Source organism: Lagopus muta, chromosome 8, assembly GCF_023343835.1.
Source record: "Lagopus muta isolate bLagMut1 chromosome 8, bLagMut1 primary, whole genome shotgun sequence".
Taxonomy (NCBI): Eukaryota; Metazoa; Chordata; class Aves; order Galliformes; family Phasianidae; genus Lagopus; species Lagopus muta.
This window is the reverse complement of record NC_064440.1, coordinates 26742395-26765196: the sequence shown is the minus strand read 5'-3', so window position 1 is coordinate 26765196 and position 22802 is coordinate 26742395. Positions and strand designations below refer to the sequence as shown.

Here is a 22802-nt window from a genome sequence, read left to right as displayed (position 1 = left end):
GTCAAAATAAAGTGTCATCTTTTTCATAGGCAACAGAGGCAGGATTTGAGGCAGCTCACTTAGGAATTCCCTGAGACTTCCACAGAAACAGTTGCAGCACAGCCTGCTTCACTCCCCCAAAAAGCAGTTATTTCTTACTGTACATAGCTACTGTGTGAATTACTTATTCTTTTACTTATCATTTTAATATTGGTGCCATCAGCACATTACTCACCTCTGGTGTCTGGACAGCAGAATTCCATACAACAGGTCTCTGAAGAAAAACAACTTGCTTTGTGGCCAGATTTCCTTCACTAAAATGTAAAGAAAATGGTTTGAACATTTGAAGACAGTAATATTCACTGTAATACATTCACACGTTTCAGAGTCAATTGCGAATTGCTGCATGAGTCAGGAAAGCACAGACTGCCAAGCATTTACTGCTGTATTAATTCTTAAATAGGTCTGTAATTGTACTGAAAAAAAGCAGAAGCACATAGCTGGGTTCACGTACTGCACATGAAAACAAAGTATAAAGTAAGGGGTTATTCGTTCTGGAGTAACAACTGCACTTGAAAGCTTAAGTCCACACGTTTACAGCATCTGAAATTAAATCTCAAAGTCTTTTCATCTGTCTTCGCTGGCAGATGTACAACATGCAACTACCTGTCAGCACCACAAGTACCCTCAATCTTGGTAGCTCCACAGCTCCAAATATCTCAAGACCTTTGTGATATGACATTTGTGAAGTCAGACTCTTCTTTGCTAACTAAAAGGTCCTTTCTGGTTCCAAGGTGACATCTAACTAGGACGGTGGAATAAGCTTGCCACTTCATCACCTATGATTAAAAGGTCTCAGCTCAGTTTAACCTATACATCCTCAATGAGATCAATGCTGCAAACTTTTGTGCATGGGATGGAGAATGGCATAGGATACACAATAGAATAAAGAAGACAAACAGAGGAAAAAAGGGGAATTCAGTTTTTCGCTCTTGAACTTTTACAAATATTGATGCAGCTGCAGAAGTGATCTAAGGCAACTGCTATTTTATTAAAAAAGACACATGGTTCCTCAAAACCAACTCATGTTCATATCTCAAAACCAGTACATTCTTTTACTATTGGTAATAGTACAATCCTTCTTTACATCCTCTTGAAAATATAAGGCATATGTATTCACCACCTTTCCATCAGAAACACAGGCCAGCAAATTGATCATGTGTCTTGCAGAGCAAGACTGGGGGAATTAGATAAGAATAGCAAGACCAGAGCTCTGATACTGTGTTTTGATAAATTCCCTCATAAAGGAATTACGATAATTATGATAAGTCACAATCTTAACAACCACGTACAGAAGGCTGAACTGATTTGTGTTTCATGCCAGTGCTGGAATGATAGCATGAATTTGTATTTCATGCTAAGGACCTGCTCCAAGAACAACTGGGAATTAAAACGGTTGCAATGGGATCAGGAAGAATTTATTAAGAGCCTCCCCTAGCAGAGGCCCTAAAGTAAGCTCTGAGAAAATACACAAAACAGCAGTACTCCCAGCTGTGCTGAGTTGATCAATAGTGAATTACAGTGACTTTGCCATGGTGTTTGGCTCCTCACAATCTTCTCGATGCAGCTGAGCTCAGGCCATAGTGGGTCTTTGCATATCTTCCTTGGATGAAAAAGAGAACTATCATAAACTACAGCCTATGGTGTAAGCAGGGAAACAGGGCAATGAGCCCATTTGTTTCTTCAGTTTATCATGTTTTCTCTTCTGAGAATCCCTACTTCACTATTCCCATTCATTGAAAGAAAATGAACGTGTTACAGTTCCACACTATAACAAGAAAATCAGTAATCCTGCAAACTTACTCCACTTTGCCAGTTATCTTCCCCAGCCTGGTTGTGCCTATTTTAATAGTAATCAAATGGGAAATCTCTCGTAAGAGACAAGGTTGTGCAGAGTCCCTGCTATGGGGAGATGCCTAAGCCTTACTTCACAACTGTGTCTGCATTCCTTTAGAGAAAACAAAAAGAAACAAATGTGAAGCTTCCTTCAGCTTGTGCAAGTTCTCCTAGAGCAGAGGAAGGACACGATGGTGAGTAGACAATGAGTAAATTAGCAAATGCCTAAGTCTGACCTGATTAAAATGCTGCACACGACAAAGTAGCTATGAGCTTCATTCACAAAGAACTCAATGACAGTGGGGTATCCAAAGAATTTAAATGAGGAAAAAAATGCTTAGAGCAAGCTACTCCACAGCTTCCCACACACTTTCTCCTTCCCACTTTGCTTCCTAAATTGGGACATTTTGAAAGCTTAGATTAAGTTGCTTGTGATGACAAACTAATAACTAAGTCAGTGTTTCTGCACTGTATTTGCCTGCTTGCTTTTCTATGCTAGCAGACACTTTGTGCTGCCCGTTTTCAAGGAGTACAGTAATCACTGAGGGGAAATAAAGGTCACTGCTAAGTAAGGCTGCTGAAGCCTTTTCCTGTCCCTTCTTTTACAAGGGATGAAGAGCAACAGAGACTCTTTTGTTAGAACACCACTGTTTTGCTTGTCTGCTTATGCTGTTTGGGCAGCAAACTCTTCATCCAAGGAGCAATCCATCCTCTTCATCTACATGTCTCTCAAAAAAAATACCTCTCTAAGAACAATCATCCTACTTGAATCCAGTTAGGACCACAAACAGCCAGGATTTTCACATCTGCTTTTACTTCTGTGCAGAAACCTTTTATATAAGGATCAATTAAGGTTGGACAGCATACCTTGAAAAATGAAGAAAAGGGGCAAGATAAATTCTTTTTAACCAATTCAGTTTATCTGCATTTCCTAAGAGAAATTTTCACACTCTTTTGGAATTGCATTGCATTTGGACTCCCAGTTACGAGGCAAATAGCAGTGGGACAATAAGGCTGATTTGAACCACAACTGTTCCATCAGATACTGATATTAAAAAATACATTTTAATAAAATCTTGCTTTAGACCATAATCATGCACGAGGTTCTACAAAACCACAGTACTTTTTTTTCTTTTTTAACTGTAGTAGCACTAGAACACCAACAACATATTTTCTGACACATTTTTCCCCCCAGTCGCTAGACTTAACATCTAAAAGGAATTCATTTTAGTCGTGCCATACAGCTTCTGAACTTGCAATAATTATGGTCAAATTCTTGTCTTGAAAGCATTTAACCTACAAGTAACAGCTGTATATAAATGTAGGAGGCTCCCTAAGTCTCTTCCATTCTTCCTTGGTCTCATTTGTTGGTTAAAACAAAAAGTATCAAAGATATCAATAGATACAAACATTGCATCATTGGCACTCCAGTTTTTATGTTCCGTGTTCTTATATGCCTGGAAAAAACAGAATCCCTGACAGAAGGCAAGGAACTTGTATGGGTATTACAGCCTGCTAACTGAAACAAGAAAACCCATACTCCAAAACTGTCCTCACTTTTCAAGCAGTGTGGCACAAAAGACAACTCTGCATGCTATCTACTATTGCTCTGTTTGTAACAACAAAGATCACGGTTCTTAAGGAAATATTTCCTGTATCCAGCATGATTCAGCCTGAGGTGGGAACTGAAGGACAAAATAGGCCTACAGACTGCTGCCCATGCCTGAAATGGGACCGTGATGCATGACATGCAGTTAGCATGTGGTAGGACACCCCACACAACAGGACATTATTTTATGGAGAAGAACAGCTTTCAGGACAACAGAACCACACAGGAAGAGGCTTTAAAGACTGGAACTTTTCAACCCTTTCCTAACCAGAAAAAAAAACAAACAAACAAAAAAACCCAAACAAGAGAAACACCCTGTGCATCACACACCTGTTACAATGAACAAACTTAGTCTGTGGTCACACCTTCTGTCTATGGACAAGCAGCAGGCTTAATGGCAAGGAGCAGATCAGAGAGATCTGCAATTACCAAAGTTTTGCAATACTTTAGGAGTAGATTAAGACAGAATACACTAAAACATGTAGGCAAATAAAAGTGGGCAGCAGGCTGCTCTGCTTACCTACATCTTTTATTCTTGAATAGAATTTTCATTACATATTTTGCACAGTTTTCAGTTTTTAAATAAATGTGAAAACATTAATTTCTCATATCATCTCAACGCATTGTTTACTCTGTTTGTTCAGTGGCTCTGGACCCTGTTCATATTCAGCCTGAGATGTGAGGTCAGAGTTCTCAGTCTCAGAAAGGAACAGCTGTTTGGCAGCAGTAAGTACCCTTCTTTATTCAGCATTTAACTGACATTCCTAGATAATCTGCCAACACAGTAATGGCATCTTTCATATCAGACACATAGTAATCATCTAGGAATTTCCTTCTCTTCTTTAAATTCCAACATCAAGGCCTAAAAATAGCATTCATCAATCAGTCTTTCAAGAATTCTTCATTCCCAATTAGGAATTCTTATTCATGAGCTCTTAGGGGGTTTTTTTGTTTTTTGTTTTTTAGGAAACTGGGATAGCTGTGTATTAGATATATCACAACCATTCAGGCCAAATCGCTCTGCAAACTACCAGGCACAAAACAGCGTCATTCTGCTCTGCAACATGGCTGCTCAGGACAGACCCCCCCTGCCCTATAAGCCCTTGGGGGATATGCACAGTTACACTGCTTGTGCCATAAAAGAGAATGTAAACCTCTCACACCTTGTGACTTACAACCTTTCTATCCCGTTGTCCACTCAAGACCTCTCAACAAGTTCACCTGGATCTGAAGGTTTGCTTCTCAAGCTTTCAGATAGACTAGAAGTCTCCGATGTTTATCAGCAGTTTGCATCCCTTAAGGCATATGTTCAAAGCCAACACACTTAGATTAGTTTTTAAAAATGAATTGAAAGATAGCAAAATTTTGTTTCATGTTCTGAAAACAACTTCTCTCTGGAATGGGAGCTCTGCAAAGTAAGTTAAGAACTTCCTGTGCTTATGAAGAGAAGAAAAACATATAGCAGAACGCACCAAACTTATTATCTGAATTTCTGCTGCCTTTGCTTGTATCCGGTTGGTTAAAACTATTAAAAAATCCCAACAAAACAAATACACAAAATTAAAAAAAAAAAAAAAACAGAAAAAAAACCACAGAAACAAAAGAGGTTCTTTCTGATCAGAAAAACCTCCTTCTCACATGGGTGAGTTTGTTTAATTATTTCATATCACTTCAGCAAAGTTCCATGTACTTGGAGCAGCTCACTTTGAATCTTCCATTCACATCCTTTTTAAGCTGTCTTCATTTAATACAGTAAGGTCTGGTTCCAAAGATTACTGAAGTTACTCAGTCCTTCCATTGTTTTTAATGAGTCCCAAGCTATGTCTCAGTACATTTATTTTTTTCCCCTGAACATTGGCATTCTTCATCTCTAAAAACCCCCCCACACCACGTCAGCTTAGCTCAGTGATGTGCTTGCCATTTTTTAGCTTGGTATTATGAATCAAAGAGCAGTGCATTTTCCTTTAAAAAGAAAAAAAAAAGTCTGGAACAAAACAGAGGACCTATGTCTACTATTTCGCTCTTCCTATACCTACAAATGTTTGTTTCTCTGAAGAAATCTGAAGTAACATTATAGCAACAGAATAAGAGAATTGAAATCCAGTACTTTGGTACTCCATGTAAACTGAAACAACATCTGTGTTACAGATGAGAAACAGCTCAATAACTTGCTGGACCAGCACATTCTCCTCCCTAGTTTGTCATATAGTGCATGACTGTCTTGTGACAAAATCATTTCTTACGTAGTCTAAAATAGCCACTGACCAAGGCCGCAAGTTAGTGAGACATTTTGACACTTGCTTAAACATGAAGCGTACGAGTAAACCCATCACTGAGGGCTGGGTGTGTGAGAAAATGGTTACTAAATGAAATACTTTATGCTTATATATTAGCAATGGATTTTACACTTGGGATTCTTGGTGTAAGTTTGAAACTTACTGAAGTTGGTAGTCGTGACTCAGGGTAGTACAAGAAAATCCACCATAATGCTAAACAATTACCAAGTTTTACATGCAGTTAACATCGCTAGCATATTTTTTGCTTTTATATTTCAGTAGACAAAGTAATTGCTTGATAATTCTCTAAGCTGTGCAACTTTGAATACACACCAAGATGCTGCATACCTGTCATGTCGTACAATAGGTGTAGGCAGCACACAGGTCAGGAGCCATCCAAACTCAGCCAACGTGTTCAGTAGAGGTCCATAATCTGTTTTCACTTCACACCCCTACATCAGTAATTACAGAAATTAGTGAAGACACACTGCACAGTTTTCTTTGCATTTCTATACTTAACAAATCACAAATACTCTCAGTTCTAATGTCGTAATTTGTTGTGGTTGGTGCAAAAAGATTTTTCACATTTCAAACAAAGCACTTCGAAAAGCTTAAGACAAGACAAGCTTAGGAAAACAAAGAGGAGAATATGAACTATAGACATGAGTCCTGATTCAGCAAGACACTCAAAGCACGCCTCTGTTATATTTATCATGTACATTTGTCATTTGCACATGTCAATTAACCCCCAAAGCAAAACTTTTCAAATAGCAGAAAAGTTTTCACAACTGATACCTTTTGTTTTTTATTTCAGATCTGAGTAACAAGCATCTCCCTCGAAATAAATCTAAATAAATCTACTTTTGTAGGTATTAGTCTTGTACCATCTCTTTTCAGGTAAGTAAATGTATTTATGATTGCCTATCTCAAAAGCAAGCCCTTAGCAACCTTCCAGTCATTACTTTAGATGCTACTAATTCATAACAAGCATATTATTTTAACATTTTATTATCAGTTTTATTGCTTTGCCACTCTATATCAGCACATGCAACTTTACTAGAAAAAAAAAATTGTGTTCCTATATTTAAAAGAGAAGCCATTCCATATTTACTAAGAGAAGCCCTACAACTGAAAGACCTACTTAATTCATTTACTATCTTTTTTTTTAATCTCACTTCCAGAGTTTGCTATTTTCCTTCCTCTTTAAGAATACCTCAGCATGTTGTCTGTGAACCAATACTTGCTGAAATTAAATATACATATTTCATACCCAAATAGATATAAAATAATTAATTTTATTTAGTTGTTGTATTTGCTGGTGTGAACATTTATTAGTATCAAACCAGAACACCAGAACACTGACCAATGATGGCCAGAAGTCTGACTTCATTTTTATGACTCAAAGCTAGTTTTAACTTATCCAGGTGGCTTAAAGAAAGCAGCCTGTAAAGTTTATCAAACACTGGTACAGCAATTCTAAGGATATGAATAAACTGTAAGCAGGAAATTGTACTGCCAAATAATCACCAATTTACCTCAATGACTGTCCATTGTTCAACAACAATTGCATCATTTCCTTTCCTGCTGGAACCTGGAACCCCAGAACCTTCTTCTTCATAGATAAATAATCCTTCTAAAGATCTGGGCAAATGGTCGCCTGTGAACATAAAGACAAACTGAAGCTGAAATACAGATTTTTAGGTCAGAATCTCACTGTGACGTACACATGGGCTTATTTTTTCACTGAAAAATCCTTTAAAGTGAACTAGGAACTCAAATTATGTAACTCCTATATAACATAACTGACATTTCTTTCTGCGTCTAGTTACAACTTCATGAAGCAGGTCAGCCAGCTTGTAATTCAGAACTCCTTTTCCTATACAAATTGAGCTACGAACTGTTTCATTTTCTCAAAAGCAAGTCTAAATTGAAGTTTCCCATATTCAACATATCCCCTGCAGCAGACAGGCACAAAACCTCTTTATTCAACTTCAATACTGTATGTCTGACAATAAAAGTGGCTTTTGGTGTGGTGAGAGAGGCTGTGAAGACAAATGAAGCATGAAGTGTAAAGCCTAGCTGCAGTTACTTTAATATGTGAATGGGCGCAGGAAAAGCCTGAAACAGAAGTAATTGTAGGAAGATTCCTGATGGGAAGGAAGTTTGAGAGCCCACCTCCTTCACTTAGTTGTGAAAGTCTAACAGTACAATCACCCCAACTAAAGCTGCACATCAAATATGAGTTCATATTTTGGCTCTTCCCTCACAGTGATGTATGGCTTTGGGCACAGTCATATGAACGCCTGCACAGCTCCTGCTAGTTCAAAAATACTCCACCTCTTCAGTTCACCAACTTCAGCCACTTTCCAGTACTCAGGCAGATACTAAAAATGGTCAGCCAGAATTTTACTTTCGTCGTTGCTCAAACATAACTCTAAATCTTACACCAGGTACCACCATTCAGTGGCTTTTAAGACAAAGCTCCAATTCAAAGCGCATCACGTCCTCCAGGTTATAATTATTGATATCATTAAAAAATGTGCTGCATGTCCTACATATTTCTATGGCTAAGAGACTCTGCGAGGAAGAATGGAAGTAAACCAAATGGCTGGTAAAACAGGATTACTCAGATTACTTTTGTGACTGGGTTCTCTTTTGAGAACAGAAGACAGTTAAGAATTATGAGTGATTTGGTTCTAACAAACATCCACCTGTCTTAAATTAGGAATTGAGTTTTGAGAGGAGCGTTTCTGTGGCAGCTCTACCTGCATCTACTGTCTTCATTTTTATTTAATCAATAGCTAAAATCTTGCTCAATTCACTAAAGTAACGTGGCAGAAAAACTGCTGCTTAAGGTGCCTCACAACTGAAAGCAAACTAAAAAATGGAAGTGAAGACAACTAGATGTATTGCAAACTCAGCAGCTGAAATAATCCTTTACTGTGGTCACAGATACTTGTCAGCTGCAGAACGTGATTCACATGGTGGGCTGTGCCTTCAAATGCATTCAGTTTAATTCAGTAGTGTCACACCTATGTGTCAAGCTGAAATCTATACCCGTCCAGTGGGCCTGGAGAAGGAGCACCAACTGCTGCAAGAGGCAGCACGAATCCCTAAGCAAGTCATAACCTGGGTATTAAAGTTGGGAGAGTTACTCACATAGAAAAGAGCAGACAGCAACAGAGGAATGGGAAGATTGCAAAAACTGTTTTTGGAGAACAGCTGCAAAGATTAATTTCAACAGCTGCTGAAAATATCCCATGGTGAATTGTAACTTATCTCCACAGAGTTATTTTGCAGCTCTAAAAAAAAACTGTATTGAAAACCAGTACCATTTCTCACCTCTCCACATTCAAAGTAATCTTGGCTTTTGTACTGACTTTAATAGATGGGAATTTAAATCTAAGAGACCGAAGAGACTGCCAATACAAACTGTGCCATTACACTCTTTATGTGCACAAAATTTGCAATTTGAGAGGGAATAGGTGACAAATTCAATTTGATGGAAATATAATGATGCTGATGCACTTGTTCCTTCGTAGATTCTGACAAGTGCTAAATTGACTTTGTTGCTGAGCTAACAGAAATGTAAGTAACAGTCAAAGCTAAGTTATTGAGAAAAAAAGTTAAGCTCATTCTCTCATGATTTCATTTATGAAGAACACAATATATATAGCCTAAAGATCTCATACCTTTTAAAAACTGAACAACATTTATTACAATAGACAATGAGTTCTGAAACGATCAACTGTGTCAGACTCCCTTGGACTGTTCACTGAGCACTACAGTATTGCCATTTCCTCAGTAATAATTTCAAGTAACTGCACAATGCTAACTACATATGGTTTCTACAACTCTCGCAACTCCTGACTTCAAGACAAATTCAGTCCTCTTAATCACATTTAGGAACTGTGAAATAGCCAGGAGAACAACTGAGATCAAACTTAGAATGAACAAGGAAATACAAAAATCTGAGGGAAAGTCCTGCAGGCTGAAGCTTTTTATTTGTAACCATTTCTGAGTACTAACTGAGCTTGTACATCTCACAAGGAGGGAGCATCCAGTGTCTTCCCCTCCCAGCTACATGAAAAGATGCTGGAGGATCTCCCTACAGTTGAGAGCAAGAGCAAAAAGCAGATTTCTCTACAATTTTGACAGAACAATGTAACGAAAGATGCTAGATCTGAAACGTCAGGATATACAGCCAAATTAACACAATTCATGGTTTTGCTAAGAATTTTAAACCTGGCAGAATGCTGAAGAAAGGAGAAATTATTGGAAGCCTTACTTCGACTTTAGGCTTAATGGTACAATAAGCACAATGAGAACTGAAGTTTCTGTATCTCATTAGAAATGTTTCAAGCAAGCAGCAGCGGAACATGTGCAGGAGTGAAACATATCTTATGATTTTTTTCCCATTATCTTTCCCTTTAAAAAAAAAAAAAAAGAACTAGTGAAAAAAGTTAATTACATTATTATGCTTTGAAAATTGTGAATTTCAATTGCTGTTATTCAGAGTTATAACTGCACAAAACCATTTCCTTTTCAGGCATCAGATTCTACTAACTTACTGTGACTATCCGAACATGTTTACATACTGCCTTTCACCATCATGCAAAACAAGACCTACTTTTTGCACAGTAATTAGATCCACATGAATAAGTAAAACCTTCAAGGAACTCTGGGATAGTACTCACCTTTAGAAATTTCCCAGTGTACAAAAGAATCAATTAAAGATAATCCTTGTTTGTAATAAAATGTGGTTAGTTCTAGCCAGTCTGCTTCCAGTGTACTGATAACTGGTCCCTTTCTTGTTACTTTCATGGACAAGGTGCCTTCATGATAGGTCCAGCAGGTAGAGTCATCATCAAAAACATTGAAGACAGTATAAAGCTTGTCTAAGAAAAGAAGAAGAAAAAAAAAAAGAACCTCTAGAAGACAGAGCTTTCAAATAAAGACGTTTTCTTATTCCAGCCTGTTTCTCTAAGTAACAGTTTTACAAATTGTTTCCTGACATGAATGCACTCATCTAGAGCACTAAGCACCAGGAAAAAAAAACAAAAACAAAAGATGAGGCTTTAGGAGGGTAAGTTGTGGGGTACTGTACAAATTGGAACATACTGCAGTTGGGTTCTCACCAGACCTTTTGCGTAGGCATATCTTGCAAAAAGGAAAACATAGTAGATTTAAGTGAAAACCCACTGGAAATACACTTTACTTTTGCCAGACATGGAACTCAAGGCTAAAAATATTTGAAGTGACTGCAAAGAAAGATTAAAAAACACGTTCTAAGTTTTTATATATTACAAATACTCATATTCATTTTTACCATTCTTTTCTGAAGATGACTTAAATACCTGTATAATCAGTGGCCTGCTGGGGTTTTCCACACAGAAACTCATGAGAGCTTGAGTGTATGCAGAACAAACAGAACCTGCATATTCTCAAATGTGCAAAATACCTACCTATTGAGATAGTGCTCTTACAAAAAGGTCAAATATTCATCCAAAATAAAAATTCGAAAAGTCATACTATTTACCTAATCGCTGGTGCTGAGTTACAAAATCCTAGCTAACTGAATGTATTCCAGAAGGAAAGAACAAGATAGACTCATGTCACTGTAGTAGGGAAATAAAACAATTGTTTAAAAAACAAAAAACAAAAAACCAAAGCCCTCATGTTATGTCTGCTACTGCAACTTCTGAGCAGCCTAAATCAACACAGCCCTCTAGAAAGCAGAAGCGTTCACAATGCCAAAACAGAGGAACTCAGATGATCCCAGTTAAGATGTCAGTCTCTCTAAGCTCAAGAAATAGTGGGAGAATCCATTCTGTTACGGACAGCAAACTCACTATCTCAGGCTGTAGGGAAAGAGTTAAGCTTTAATGGATCATGCTATAAAGGCTCAGCATGTTGTACGAGAACTGCTTTAATTGAAGTGTTAAAAATAAGAGTGACATTGATTATCTCAGTGCTTAGTCATTACCCTCACAGCCCACCAGCTAGAGAGAGTGCTTAACTCTTTTGCAGGCAAGTGAAAGGACTGCAATTAAACATGTGGCAAATCACAGGTGACCCTATTATCAGTGTAATCTTATGTGCAAGTTTCATATTTCATGCTTTCAATACAGTACTATCATACATTACTTCTTATGAGTTTACGATTCCTTCTTCCTTTCCACATTTTCCTCCTAGCAAATGAGAAGGACCTAGTGCTTCAGCATCAGAAGTCACAGTTTCAGGCAGCATCTTCTACACTACGTACCTTATAGATTCTTGTACAGCTAAATCTTCTACTATAGCAACAACATTTTTCAATGACACTTTTCCTAAGCAACTTTTCAATGCTTCATTTTCTCTAGTGTAAATTCGTTCTGTAACAATTATCCTCTTTGATTTCACGGTCAGTGCATTAGTTGAAGTAATCTCTTTCAAGATACTTCTTGAAGGCATGTTAACTAGAAAGAATCCATTATGAATGGATTTGCTTGCCGTACATTATGCGAGCTGGCCAGAAGCACGTAGAATCACAGCTCTGAATGAAAGGGGATCCCCTCATTGTCATTTTAAAACAGACAGGAGGACTCGGACCATTATAGTGTATTTTTAGATGCTTATTACAAGCTTAGGGTCAATATTAAGACAAGGTGAAAACCAACATATTTGGAAATAGCTTTAAAAGCATCTGCATCACATTTTTCCTGCCACGTTTGCTACACATACATCAAGCAAAAAAGTTACCTGTTTGCACTGCACTCAGAACCAGGGCCTTTTTAAAAAAAATCTAAATATTACCATAGTTCAGATATATAAAGCAGGAAGTAATGACTTTCTAAAAAAGTATGGAAGCATTTAGGAAAGATGTATCTTCCAAAAACAGTATTTGATGACAGGATATGCTGTTTTATTCTACACCTTTTTAAAACAACACCCTATCTTATTTCTGCCACAAAAAAAGCATTCATTACCATTTCCTTTTCGTGGTTTAATAGGGCTGACTTCTTTTCCAAACTGGAAATCTGCATCCTGTAACAGTCCGCTATCTGCTTGCATTTCCTCTTCATTCCCACTCTCAGATAGGTTATCACACAGTGACTTTTCATTCCAGTTTCTATAGTCATCATCGGAACTTTTTCTTCTGTGTTCCCTATTTCTTCTGCCCAGCGTCGATTCCAGCTCTGCATTCCCATCCGTGCTTGTTCCATTACAGGCTTTAATTTGAGGAAAATGTTGTGTTACAAATCCCACAAACTTCCTTCCTCTTTTAGCTGTTTCATTAACCTGCATTTAAAACCAAAATTTACCTGTAAAGCTGTTTTAAGACACTGTGCCACACATTAAAAAACAATGTAGTGTATATTACTATAACACACATTTTACTTAGTAAACTGCTGATTTTCAAGGAGACGTGGAGTTCCAGTATTGCACTACAGAAGGGTAGCTTGTCTATGTAAATTGTCTATGTCTTTCAAGTAAATAGAAGCCTTCCAGCATGTATTTGGGCTCAGGCCAAGAAGGACAGCCAACACTGCTACTGACTTCAGTGTACACAGAATGCTTCAATAAGCACAAACCCAAAGATTTTTTTTCCCCTCTCTGCATCCCAGTGACACACAGCATGCTGGTGCAATAAGCACTATGGTACTTCTGAACTCGTGTGAAGTCAGTCACTCTAAGACTACTAACTCTTCACTCTGCTTTTAGCCAGGGGTGTTTTCCCCTCTCCTGGGGTCCCCAAAGACAACTGCACAATATGTGCAATCAGTAGGAAGTATCTGTTCTTGGAAGCAGGGTTTTTCTTTTCTTTTGCTGGGATAAAGAGCATTTCCTCTTACTGCAATAAAGACTTGACAAAAACACAGGGAAACCCCAGCCCCAAAAGAAGTAATCATTTGTGAAGCACTCAGCGAGGGCAGAGAGGGAAAGATCTCTACCTAGGTAACTATGGAAACTATTTTATTCAGAATGATTAATTCTCTAACCACTGGAGGTACTACAAGATCATTTAGGTATCACAACAGTATTACAGTTTATCACCATTATGTATGCATGCACAGCAATGATCTGCACATGTACCTGCAATCATTATGGAAAAAAACTTATTTCTTCTTGTTTTTGAGATCTTGAAAAATGTGTCTGTAAGTTTACAACGGATTCCTCCCTCATCTTTTTAAAAACACCAGGAACATCTAAAAATAATTTTTCTGTAGCTCTTCTCTTCTACATTTCCTTGCAAGACTGAGTCACTACTTAATTTTAAGCATTTTTTCCCCCACTACTAACGTGGCAATAGGCACATCATATAAATGCGTAATGAAACAAATCCCAATTTTTAACTCCTGAAGATTTCAAAAAAAGCCATTTAGAAACTTGAAAGAACTCTGCTAATTTCAGTGATCATTCAAGTATTTCCAATATTTTTACTCCGCTTCCTTCTTTGACAACTGATGAGAAGATAATTCTTACAATAACAACAATTTCCTGTTTAAGCAAGTCTTCAATTTTGCAGAGGAAGTGAAACAAAAATAAGTGGAACTGGAGTTTCATTTCAGTGGAAGTTCAGTTTTCTGTAATTTACAATGTTTTCAGAAGCTCTGCCAACTAAACATTGTAATATAATTACTGTACCTATTAGATTTTGCTTGAAGAAAGATGTACTTAGAAAAAAATCAATAAATTCACTGGAGGTATTCCTAATGAACTTTACACAGAATACGATCAAACTTGAGATTGAAAACAAAACAAAACAACCACCACCTAGCTCAAGGAAAAACTATGAAGCAAGCGATTTACCACCACTGACCGAAAGTTTGGGCCTGATTCTGCAGTTCTGCTTGCAGTGCTCTCAGCAGCTATTCTCCCAAAGCTTTCCAGGTCTAAATAATAAATTCTAAGTTAGAAAATCAGTGAAGAAAATGATCTGTCTGCATAAAGGAAACACTTCGCTTCTAAAAAGTAAAACCAAAAGCTAAAGCTCAGAGACAGCTAAAATCAACACAGACAAATCTGTCATTTGCTAATCCTCAGCTATTTACATGCACCCTAGAAAAAAAATCCAAGGAGAAGTTTGAAAAAAAAAAAAATACCCAAAAGCACAACTCACCACCACAAAATGTAACAAACAAGAACCCACAAAATTCCATTACCTTTTCTAACAGTTCTTTCACTACCTCATTTGTCAGTGTTTCACATGTTAAAGGATATTCCTCAATCACTAGCCTGGGGTTCCTTTGTCCTCTGGGTGCTGCATGCTTCTGGCTAGAACACAGAAAGAAAGCAGGCTTTGTCAGTAGTTTGCTGCTAACTTGGGCAAATACAGAATTCTTTTCTCCTGGTGTAAAAGTTATAAAATGAATCCTGGAAACATTTTTTCACATTTAAAACTCCACATTTTTTTGTGTTTTGCTCTACTTCTTACACACAGTAATTTGCTATTTTGTACTTCAACATCAGGATAAAAATATATTTTATATAGAAATTTCATTTGAAGATCATTTATAGACATCTTCTGAAACTCAGCTTTGAAATGGTAATTTTACACTATTAATATGCTGTTGATTAATTTTAGCAATCAAAGCAGCTAGATTATCAAACAACAGCCCAGGCACATGTTAGAAATCAGTGTAGTCACAAGTACTTTGGGTTACACAATGTTAACTTCACTCATAGGTTTCAGAACCCTAAAAGCTTCCATTACAGAGTAGCACTAATCATTTTTTATCTTAAATCAGTTGCGCTGTTAATCACACAACATTTGGTGCATATCATCTATATAATGAGACCATCTTAGCTGATGATCCCATTATATAAGCCCCTGCTTTAGAATGAAGCATCAGTGAGATTTTTCAAGTATCAAAGGTTTCCTTCCAGTTAGTGGCTGGACAAGCTGCATCTGCATTCAAGAAATCCAACAGAGGTACCTATGGCATCAGCATAGGAGGCTGAGAACTTACACCTAACAGTTTAGAGGAGACTGCAGGTTCTTGTCCCTCACCTGTTCCCAGGGCCCACCGGTTCAAATGACAGCTTCATAAGGATCCCACATCAACAGGGCTAAGATGTGCTGAGGGAGCTGAGCACAGGCAGCCTCAGCTCTTGGAAACCTCAGCTTCACAAAGCAAATTTTTTTCTTCAAGCATTTGTCCACACAGACAACATTTACCCTGTTTGTAGATGAATTTATGAAGTTGTATCAGCTATGGGTGATGCTTGCTTATATAAAGCATTTGACGAAAGAAAGGTCCCTCAAATGAGCCATGTTTTGTAGAACTCCAAGAGTCACATTTCTGCAGACTTTCAGAAGCAGCTGGAAAAACCTTAGTGCATCGTACTGGAACAGATAGAAGGGGAAGCATGACACCTCTTCATGCAAAAACAAAACTCACCCTTCTAGCTATTCAAATTAAGAACAGAAGGTTGCTTTCCTTGCAATTAAAGGAACATTTCTTTATACCTTTTCTTAATGATCACATGTTGATTATAATTCAGTGAAAACATGAGTAATATATAAGATTATGTACCTGGAATGAAAACAAAGTCTTGAATCTCTTTTGCTGTAGCAAACAAGTTTTGTATGGCCTCCCCACTCACAATCATATAACACAGAATGGCTTGGGTTGGAGGGTTAGGGTTAGGTTATCAGGTTCCAACCCCCTGCCACAGGCAGGGCCACCAAACTCCAGATCTGGCACTTGACCAGGTTGCCCAGGGCCCCATCCTGAGCAACCTGGTCACAGAGAGCCTCCTCCTTAGTAAGAAGGATCACCTACTTCTCTTTGAGGAACTGTATTTCACCTACAGACAAGAAATGATCTTACAGAACAAATGAAAAGACAAACTTAAAAAAACAAAGAAGAAAATACAGATGTGAGAGAATTGAAGCAGGTTATTAGTCTCCTGGCATTTTGTTTGATCTTTTACTTGTTGCAGGCTCTAAGACATGGTTCTTTATTACGAGTGTACTAAAAATAAAAGGGGTCAATTTTAACAATCTCTCCACAAATTCATTTTAAAATTCAGTTATAATTACCATAAGCAAATTTAGATTTGTTTTAAAGTTAACTGAAGTAAATATTCACCTATTATACACTTAGGGTTAATTAAAAAAATATTATTGAGTTGGTCACCTTTCCAGATAGGGAACGGTTACTTGGTTCTTTGAGGTACTTTAAAAGCACGTGTGCTGAGCAACCCTCTTACAAGCACTGGGGCAAAATAATAAAATTATTTCATTGTTACCTTAATTTTAATCGTGAAAGTACCACCCGATACATGTGACTTGCAGGGAAATTTCTTCTATGTCCAATTGGCAGCAGAATAGGATGAACAGCTCCCACAACATATCCTTTGTTGTAATATTCTTCTACCTTAGATGCTATATCCAACACAGAACTGATCCTGATAACTTCTGGATTAGAGGAAGCTAAAATCATTGAAAGGATAGAAGAGAAGCACATTATACCATGGACACACATACTCCTAAGAGAGTTTCTATTATTTAAAACCTATCCCAAGGTGCCTACTAAAAATATGTCGTACACGGCTGATTACTAAGTGCACAGCTAGGTGAAATACACGTATTTACAAATAAACATGATAATAAACATGGTCTATTTAGCAATACTTCACCGGATATAGCTTTGTCAAGCTAATTTAAAAGCTGCATCAACACCAAAATATGCAATAGGTCTGAATACTAAAGCAACTATTTTGTCTAGACAGAGCCTTAACCATATTGCAGAACCCTTTGAATCCCCGTTGAGAGGTAAATTTCCACAGAACTAATGTAAGCCTACAACAATTGGTTTCTCCTCTTCAAATACTTTTTTTTTTTTGATCTCTTAGAAGTGATTTGTGGATTGCAGGTTGACATTTTAACATAGTCCCAATTACAGTTTTCAAGTAGACTTAAACTGATGTCACAATAAGCTATGTGCTGTCACTAATTGCCAAGCAGGATCCATCTGAGGGTATGCAAGCATTTCTGATTAGTAGGTTAACAGCACATAGGAGTTGGAAAAAGCTTTTGAACAGTCTTGTCCACAACTTTTGCATAGAGAAAAGAAACATTCTGCACTGTCAATAGCTCATGTATTTTGCCATAGTATTGAAGAACTAAAGAACTAACTATGCTACAGCAATGCAAACACAGAAAAAAAGCAGTTGAGTGCAACATTATCATCATTTCAGAGATTTTCCAATTGCCTTAACCATTAAAGATCATTTATTTCCCAATATGTAACCAAAATACTCATACAAATAACAGAACTACAGCTAACGTGCAAATTGTATAATAAGCTTTAGAAGCACCTGTTGAAGATGATGACAGAACAGCTACTCCACACATATTCATACACTCTGTTGTTCAGAGTGACAACAACTTAAAGCATGTCATTGTCATGGGCCGACATGACATACCCTTGCCTCAATATTCTTTCTCCTCCCTAGTAGGAGGGTTCTGGAAAAGCCTTAAGCATTCTGCTTGAAAAGGAATATTTAGCTTAGCCCTAAATCATGCATAAGCTGACCTCCAGTTGCTTCTGAATCTGAGATATGCCTCATGATTGAAACCATGGAATTTGCAGTCCTTGACAGGCATTTTCAAATTACACTTTGGAGTTCACTGCTCCCCAGCAAAATGAAAGACTGGCTGTAATGTTTCTTTCTGGGGATTCCCCTGGTGCAGGGGTACCTCCATGGAACTCAGAGCTGATTCAGGCAGTAGGAACATGGGAATATTGGAGGGAACAAGAAAGTACAAGAGACAAGGTAAGATACACTGCTCAAAACAAATTAAGATGCTCAGAAATGCCATCCAGAATATGTAGACTGCAGTATGGTAGATCTAATCTACATCATGGCTAGCGAGAAGATCAGGGACTCCTGCCAGTCTCTCAAATAGGCCTATTCCAACTTCACGCATCTCAAATCCAATGAAGCAGAGAATAAGGAACATAAAGCTGAAATAAAATGAGTTTATCCTTGGAGTACTTTCATATTAATGCAGGCTATTGCTTACTGTAGACCTTAACAAGGAAGGACATTCAGTTCAATTAAGGTTTTTTTTTTTTTCTTTTTCTTCCTTTTTTTTTTTTTTTTTAATTTGGTTCCAGATCCAATGGTAACATGTCACATAAGGGGAAGACCTTGCTCTGGAAATCACCAGAGCATCATGAAGATATAACACACAACTTGACAGCCTAATGAAAACTAAGTTTGGTCTGCAGTGATAAAAAGCTTGCTCTTTAAGTTGCATTTAGTCCAAGGATACTGGAATAGCAACAAGCACGCAAATGAGTTGAATGGGTTAAAAGGAAAGAGTAGTTCAACTTATTTTCTACAGTGCTTCAGCCAATCCTCATGTTTTATACGCAAGCAACATTCAGAAATGCCTCCAAGAAAGACTCTACAGACCACTTTTACCTGTTTTCACGATTTTAGCTGTTGAGAGGCTTCGAAACAAAGACCCTCAGTGTTACATACGTGCACATAGCTAAAACCATTCAACAGAACCTCATGTACGTTCACAAATCCAATTGCTTGCAGTTAGTACTTACAACCAAGCAACCATCTAATCTTAATATCACAGTAAGTTACAGAAGCTAAGCACTTCTGAATATCGGACTAAAAAGGAGAAAGTAAATCTTTGCCACTGGAAAGGCTGCTAAAATACTTTGAAGAGAAACCTTTATTTGCAGTTCTCGTTGCAATTTCTCCTTAAAGCCTCGATGTTCTTTAAAGCAGATCCTTTACACAATACTTCCAAAAGCTTGTTACTTCAAAACACAGCTAAGCTATTCAGGACACAAACTACTGAAAAATATTAAGTGCATGTAAGCATAAAAAACCTGAACTCTATTGTCCTTCCTGTTATCAGTAGGTCAGTAGGCAATTCATGTATGCATTCAAGTCCATCTTCATTTCCAGCGCGTTACCTAGTACTACCTATCTACCCAAAGCTTTGTTTATCCCAAAAGAATAAACCAATGAGAACCTCATCTGTCTATGAGTAAATAAACAGAGCAATAAATACAGGCAAGTACTACAACTTAGTAGAACACTGCTTCAGGTAGTTCTTGTAGTTCTTCAGGGAACACATTGATAAATTTTAATAAAAACATTACTACAATCCTTTAATTTGGGAAGAAAACTAAGCAGAGATTAAGTTTTGTTCGTGAAAAAGTTCCCAAACATGTAACAGGGCATGTGCTTACACTTCCACCCTTTATCAAATCCCTCTATCTAGAACATTCACTATAATTACTTAATATTAAGAATTTCCAGTAGATTGGATGGTTATAAAATGCAAGTTAACAAAAAAGTGGCTGCAAAACTGAGCTGCCTGCTCTGAGAGGGCAGCCATCTGGGCTTGTTTATGTTTTCAACTTTCTGGAAACAGGGAGTTGCTCTGTTAGAGACAGGACACCCTCGGGAAGGAAGTATCCCACAGAGCACTGTCTGCCTCCAGCTATGCATACAAATTTTGTTTCATTTTGGTCACAATTTCAAAAGCCTATTCAGCAACTAGAAATGAAGCACTTGCAGCAAAAAGCCCAAGCAAAACTATAATACTCTTAAAAGACCTACCAAAAGCTTGGGATGTATCTCAGAGGAAAGTATTCCCTGTATAAACTAAGGAATAGACTTTCTCTTGCACAAAGTAACAAAGACAATGACAGCCTGTTTTCCAAATTTGAATGCATTTTAAGACAATGTTTCCTCAGTTAAGGCATCCTGCTTTCCTTACTGAGGCACAGCATATTTTCTGAACAGTTGCACTAAATTCAGACAACCATTACTCAAAGTGAGTAAGGATGGCAGTGGCTGACTCACAGGAAACTAGGAAAATCTCTAGCAGTTTTCAGCCAGCTTCCCAACAAGGACAGTTGTGTAACTCAGACAGTTTGGTTGTTAAAAATACTTTGGTAGTTTCCACTGTAATTTTATCTAAGTGAAACCTTCGTCACGATTTGCGTTTCAAAATAAAAGTCTTACATTTTGGCTGGCTTTGATTAAAATAACAGATTTACTACAGCTCAGACACAACAGAACAAAGTTAAATTCTATTTCCTACTTTCTCAGAATAGCAAAGCCGTAACGTAAGAATTACCTTCTAAAGTAAAATCCAGCAACACATATTCATAAGCAGAATCAGTCTTTGTTTCAACTTGTGGTCGCTTCAATGTAGAAAAAATTTTTCCAGGGCTGCTATCATCTGGGTCTTCCAGCTTTCTCAGTCCGCACCCCATGGTAAGATCTGCAAGTGATTAAATCGCAGGAGAAGGAGGGGGGGAGCAACGAGATCTGCTGCTCTCACTAAAAACAAAACAAAACAAAAAAACACCAAAAAACAGTAACCAAGAGATTCCCTTTGATTTTGTTTTCTATGAGCTGTAAATCCAAATACAGAAAAAGTCTGTCTCCCGAAACAAAAAGTGGAGGTACTTCCCATTCATTTTTTATATATAAACAGCAAATCCATCATGATTTCAAGCCATAAACTTAGTTCGAGTAGGCTTGATTTCTGCAGCAACGTTAGAGCTGCTACAAGCTAGCAGAGATTTTCCATGCCACGTCAATTTACAGCCAGCCCCCTATCAGTGCTCTCTCGCAGAGGACACCAATAGTGCTTTGTTTGTCCTTCTAGACCGACTGAGTAAGAAGGAGGGGCGGCGGGTGTGGGGGGGTGGGAAGTAAAAGAACTGAAAAAGAAAGTTAGAGAAACTTGTATGTGTGTAATTACTTACCTCCAGAAGGAGTACCCAAATGCAGTAGCAAGTCAGAGGAAAAAAAGCAAGTTAGTCAGAATGAAAGAATGAGAAAAAGAGCCTCAACATGGTTGGAGACGAAAATCATTTCCAGAAAGGAAGTCAGCTTCAAGAGGAAATTGCTTCTGGCATCTCAAAGGGCAGAAAAGTAAATGAAAAGCAGTTTAGTCTTTATTTTAGATTTCCAAGTTTGGTTCCTATTTCCTTTTCACAGAAACTTTCTTCCAGAGGGATAAAAACAAAAACATAAGGTAATAACGTAAAAATGTTGTAAAGAAGCCTCATATCAAGAAAATCATGAAAATATGATTATGATAAAGCATATACATCCCTAAGACCAACTTACATAACAGGATTTGAGAAACACTGAAAAGTAACTCTGGCATTCACTTCAGGTCAGAGGGACCTTTTCAAGCTAATATGAACATAATTACAAGACCGCCTGCCCCACTTTTCATGAGTATTGAACAACTGAAGTCCTCTTCTCTGTCAGGCTGACCTTGGCTGAATAACTGCATGCACTCAGCACTGCTCCCTAAGCATCTTTTTCCGACAAGTGCTGAAAATTTAGAACAATTCCAAAGGCTCAGAATACATTTAATTAAAAAATAAACAAAATAAGAAAAAAAGAGGGAAAAAAATACCAACCAACACCTAATATAAGCCCTCATTATTCTTACATTAACTACTGCAATCACTTGTAGTTGCATTACACCTGATGCAGACCACAATAACGTACGGAGACAAAAGGAATGGTGAGTGATTTTTCAGGGCTCTGGTACTGCAGGGATGGGCAGGAAAAGAATTTTCATTATTTATTTTTGGACTACATGTAGAATAATTCAGTCCAAGCCAGAGATTCACAATGCCATTTTGGATTAAAGGAATCATGAATTTCAATTTTAAAAGCTTTTAAATAATTCTCCCTGAAGAAAAGCGATCTCATCAAAATGGCTCACCTTTTCTACAACCACTGTGATTTAGACAAACCATTTTTTGTTTTCTCCCTGCTCTAATGTAAACCAACTGATGTCACTTGATTATTAACATTATTATTTAAAGTAGCTTACCAGGAGTAATAAGGGGGCAGACTACACTGGCTCTGAAATCTATGCTGTACTCCAAATTTACTTATTCTGGAATAACTTAAGTCACTGAGCATGGAATCTATGCAGTATCACCAGTTCAGTCTTACAGCCTTTAAAGCAAATCCCCAGGTGCCAAAACCAAGAAGAGATCCTTGCCCTTTCTTCTGATTAAAACCTAGAAAAACAT

At 37.6% G+C, this 22802-nt stretch overlaps 1 protein-coding gene across 5 annotated transcripts in view; it reads right to left on the bottom strand.

Annotated features, from left to right (window-relative positions):
• RFTN2 (raftlin family member 2) overlaps positions 1–22039 on the bottom strand; it is a 29407-nt gene extending 7368 nt beyond the window's left edge. For 3 of the 5 annotated variants that reach the window (XM_048952375.1, XM_048952378.1, XM_048952379.1), the window contains exons 1-8: positions 20870–21411; positions 16999–17182; positions 14907–15018; positions 12729–13041; positions 10458–10658; positions 7296–7417; positions 6109–6212; positions 215–293 (exon numbers count right to left, since the gene is read on the bottom strand). In XM_048952375.1, coding sequence (XP_048808332.1) covers positions 215–293; positions 6109–6212; positions 7296–7417; positions 10458–10658; positions 12729–13041; positions 14907–15018; positions 16999–17182; positions 20870–21008 — 1254 coding nt within the window. In that variant the 5' untranslated portion in view covers positions 21009–21411. Of the gene's footprint in view, positions 1–214; positions 294–6108; positions 6213–7295; positions 7418–10457; positions 10659–12728; positions 13042–14906; positions 15019–16998; positions 17183–20869; positions 21412–21506 lie in introns of those variants that run through there. The other 2 variants (XM_048952376.1, XM_048952377.1) reach the window with 2 other exon arrangements.
• Positions 22040–22802: the final 763 nt, after the last annotated feature.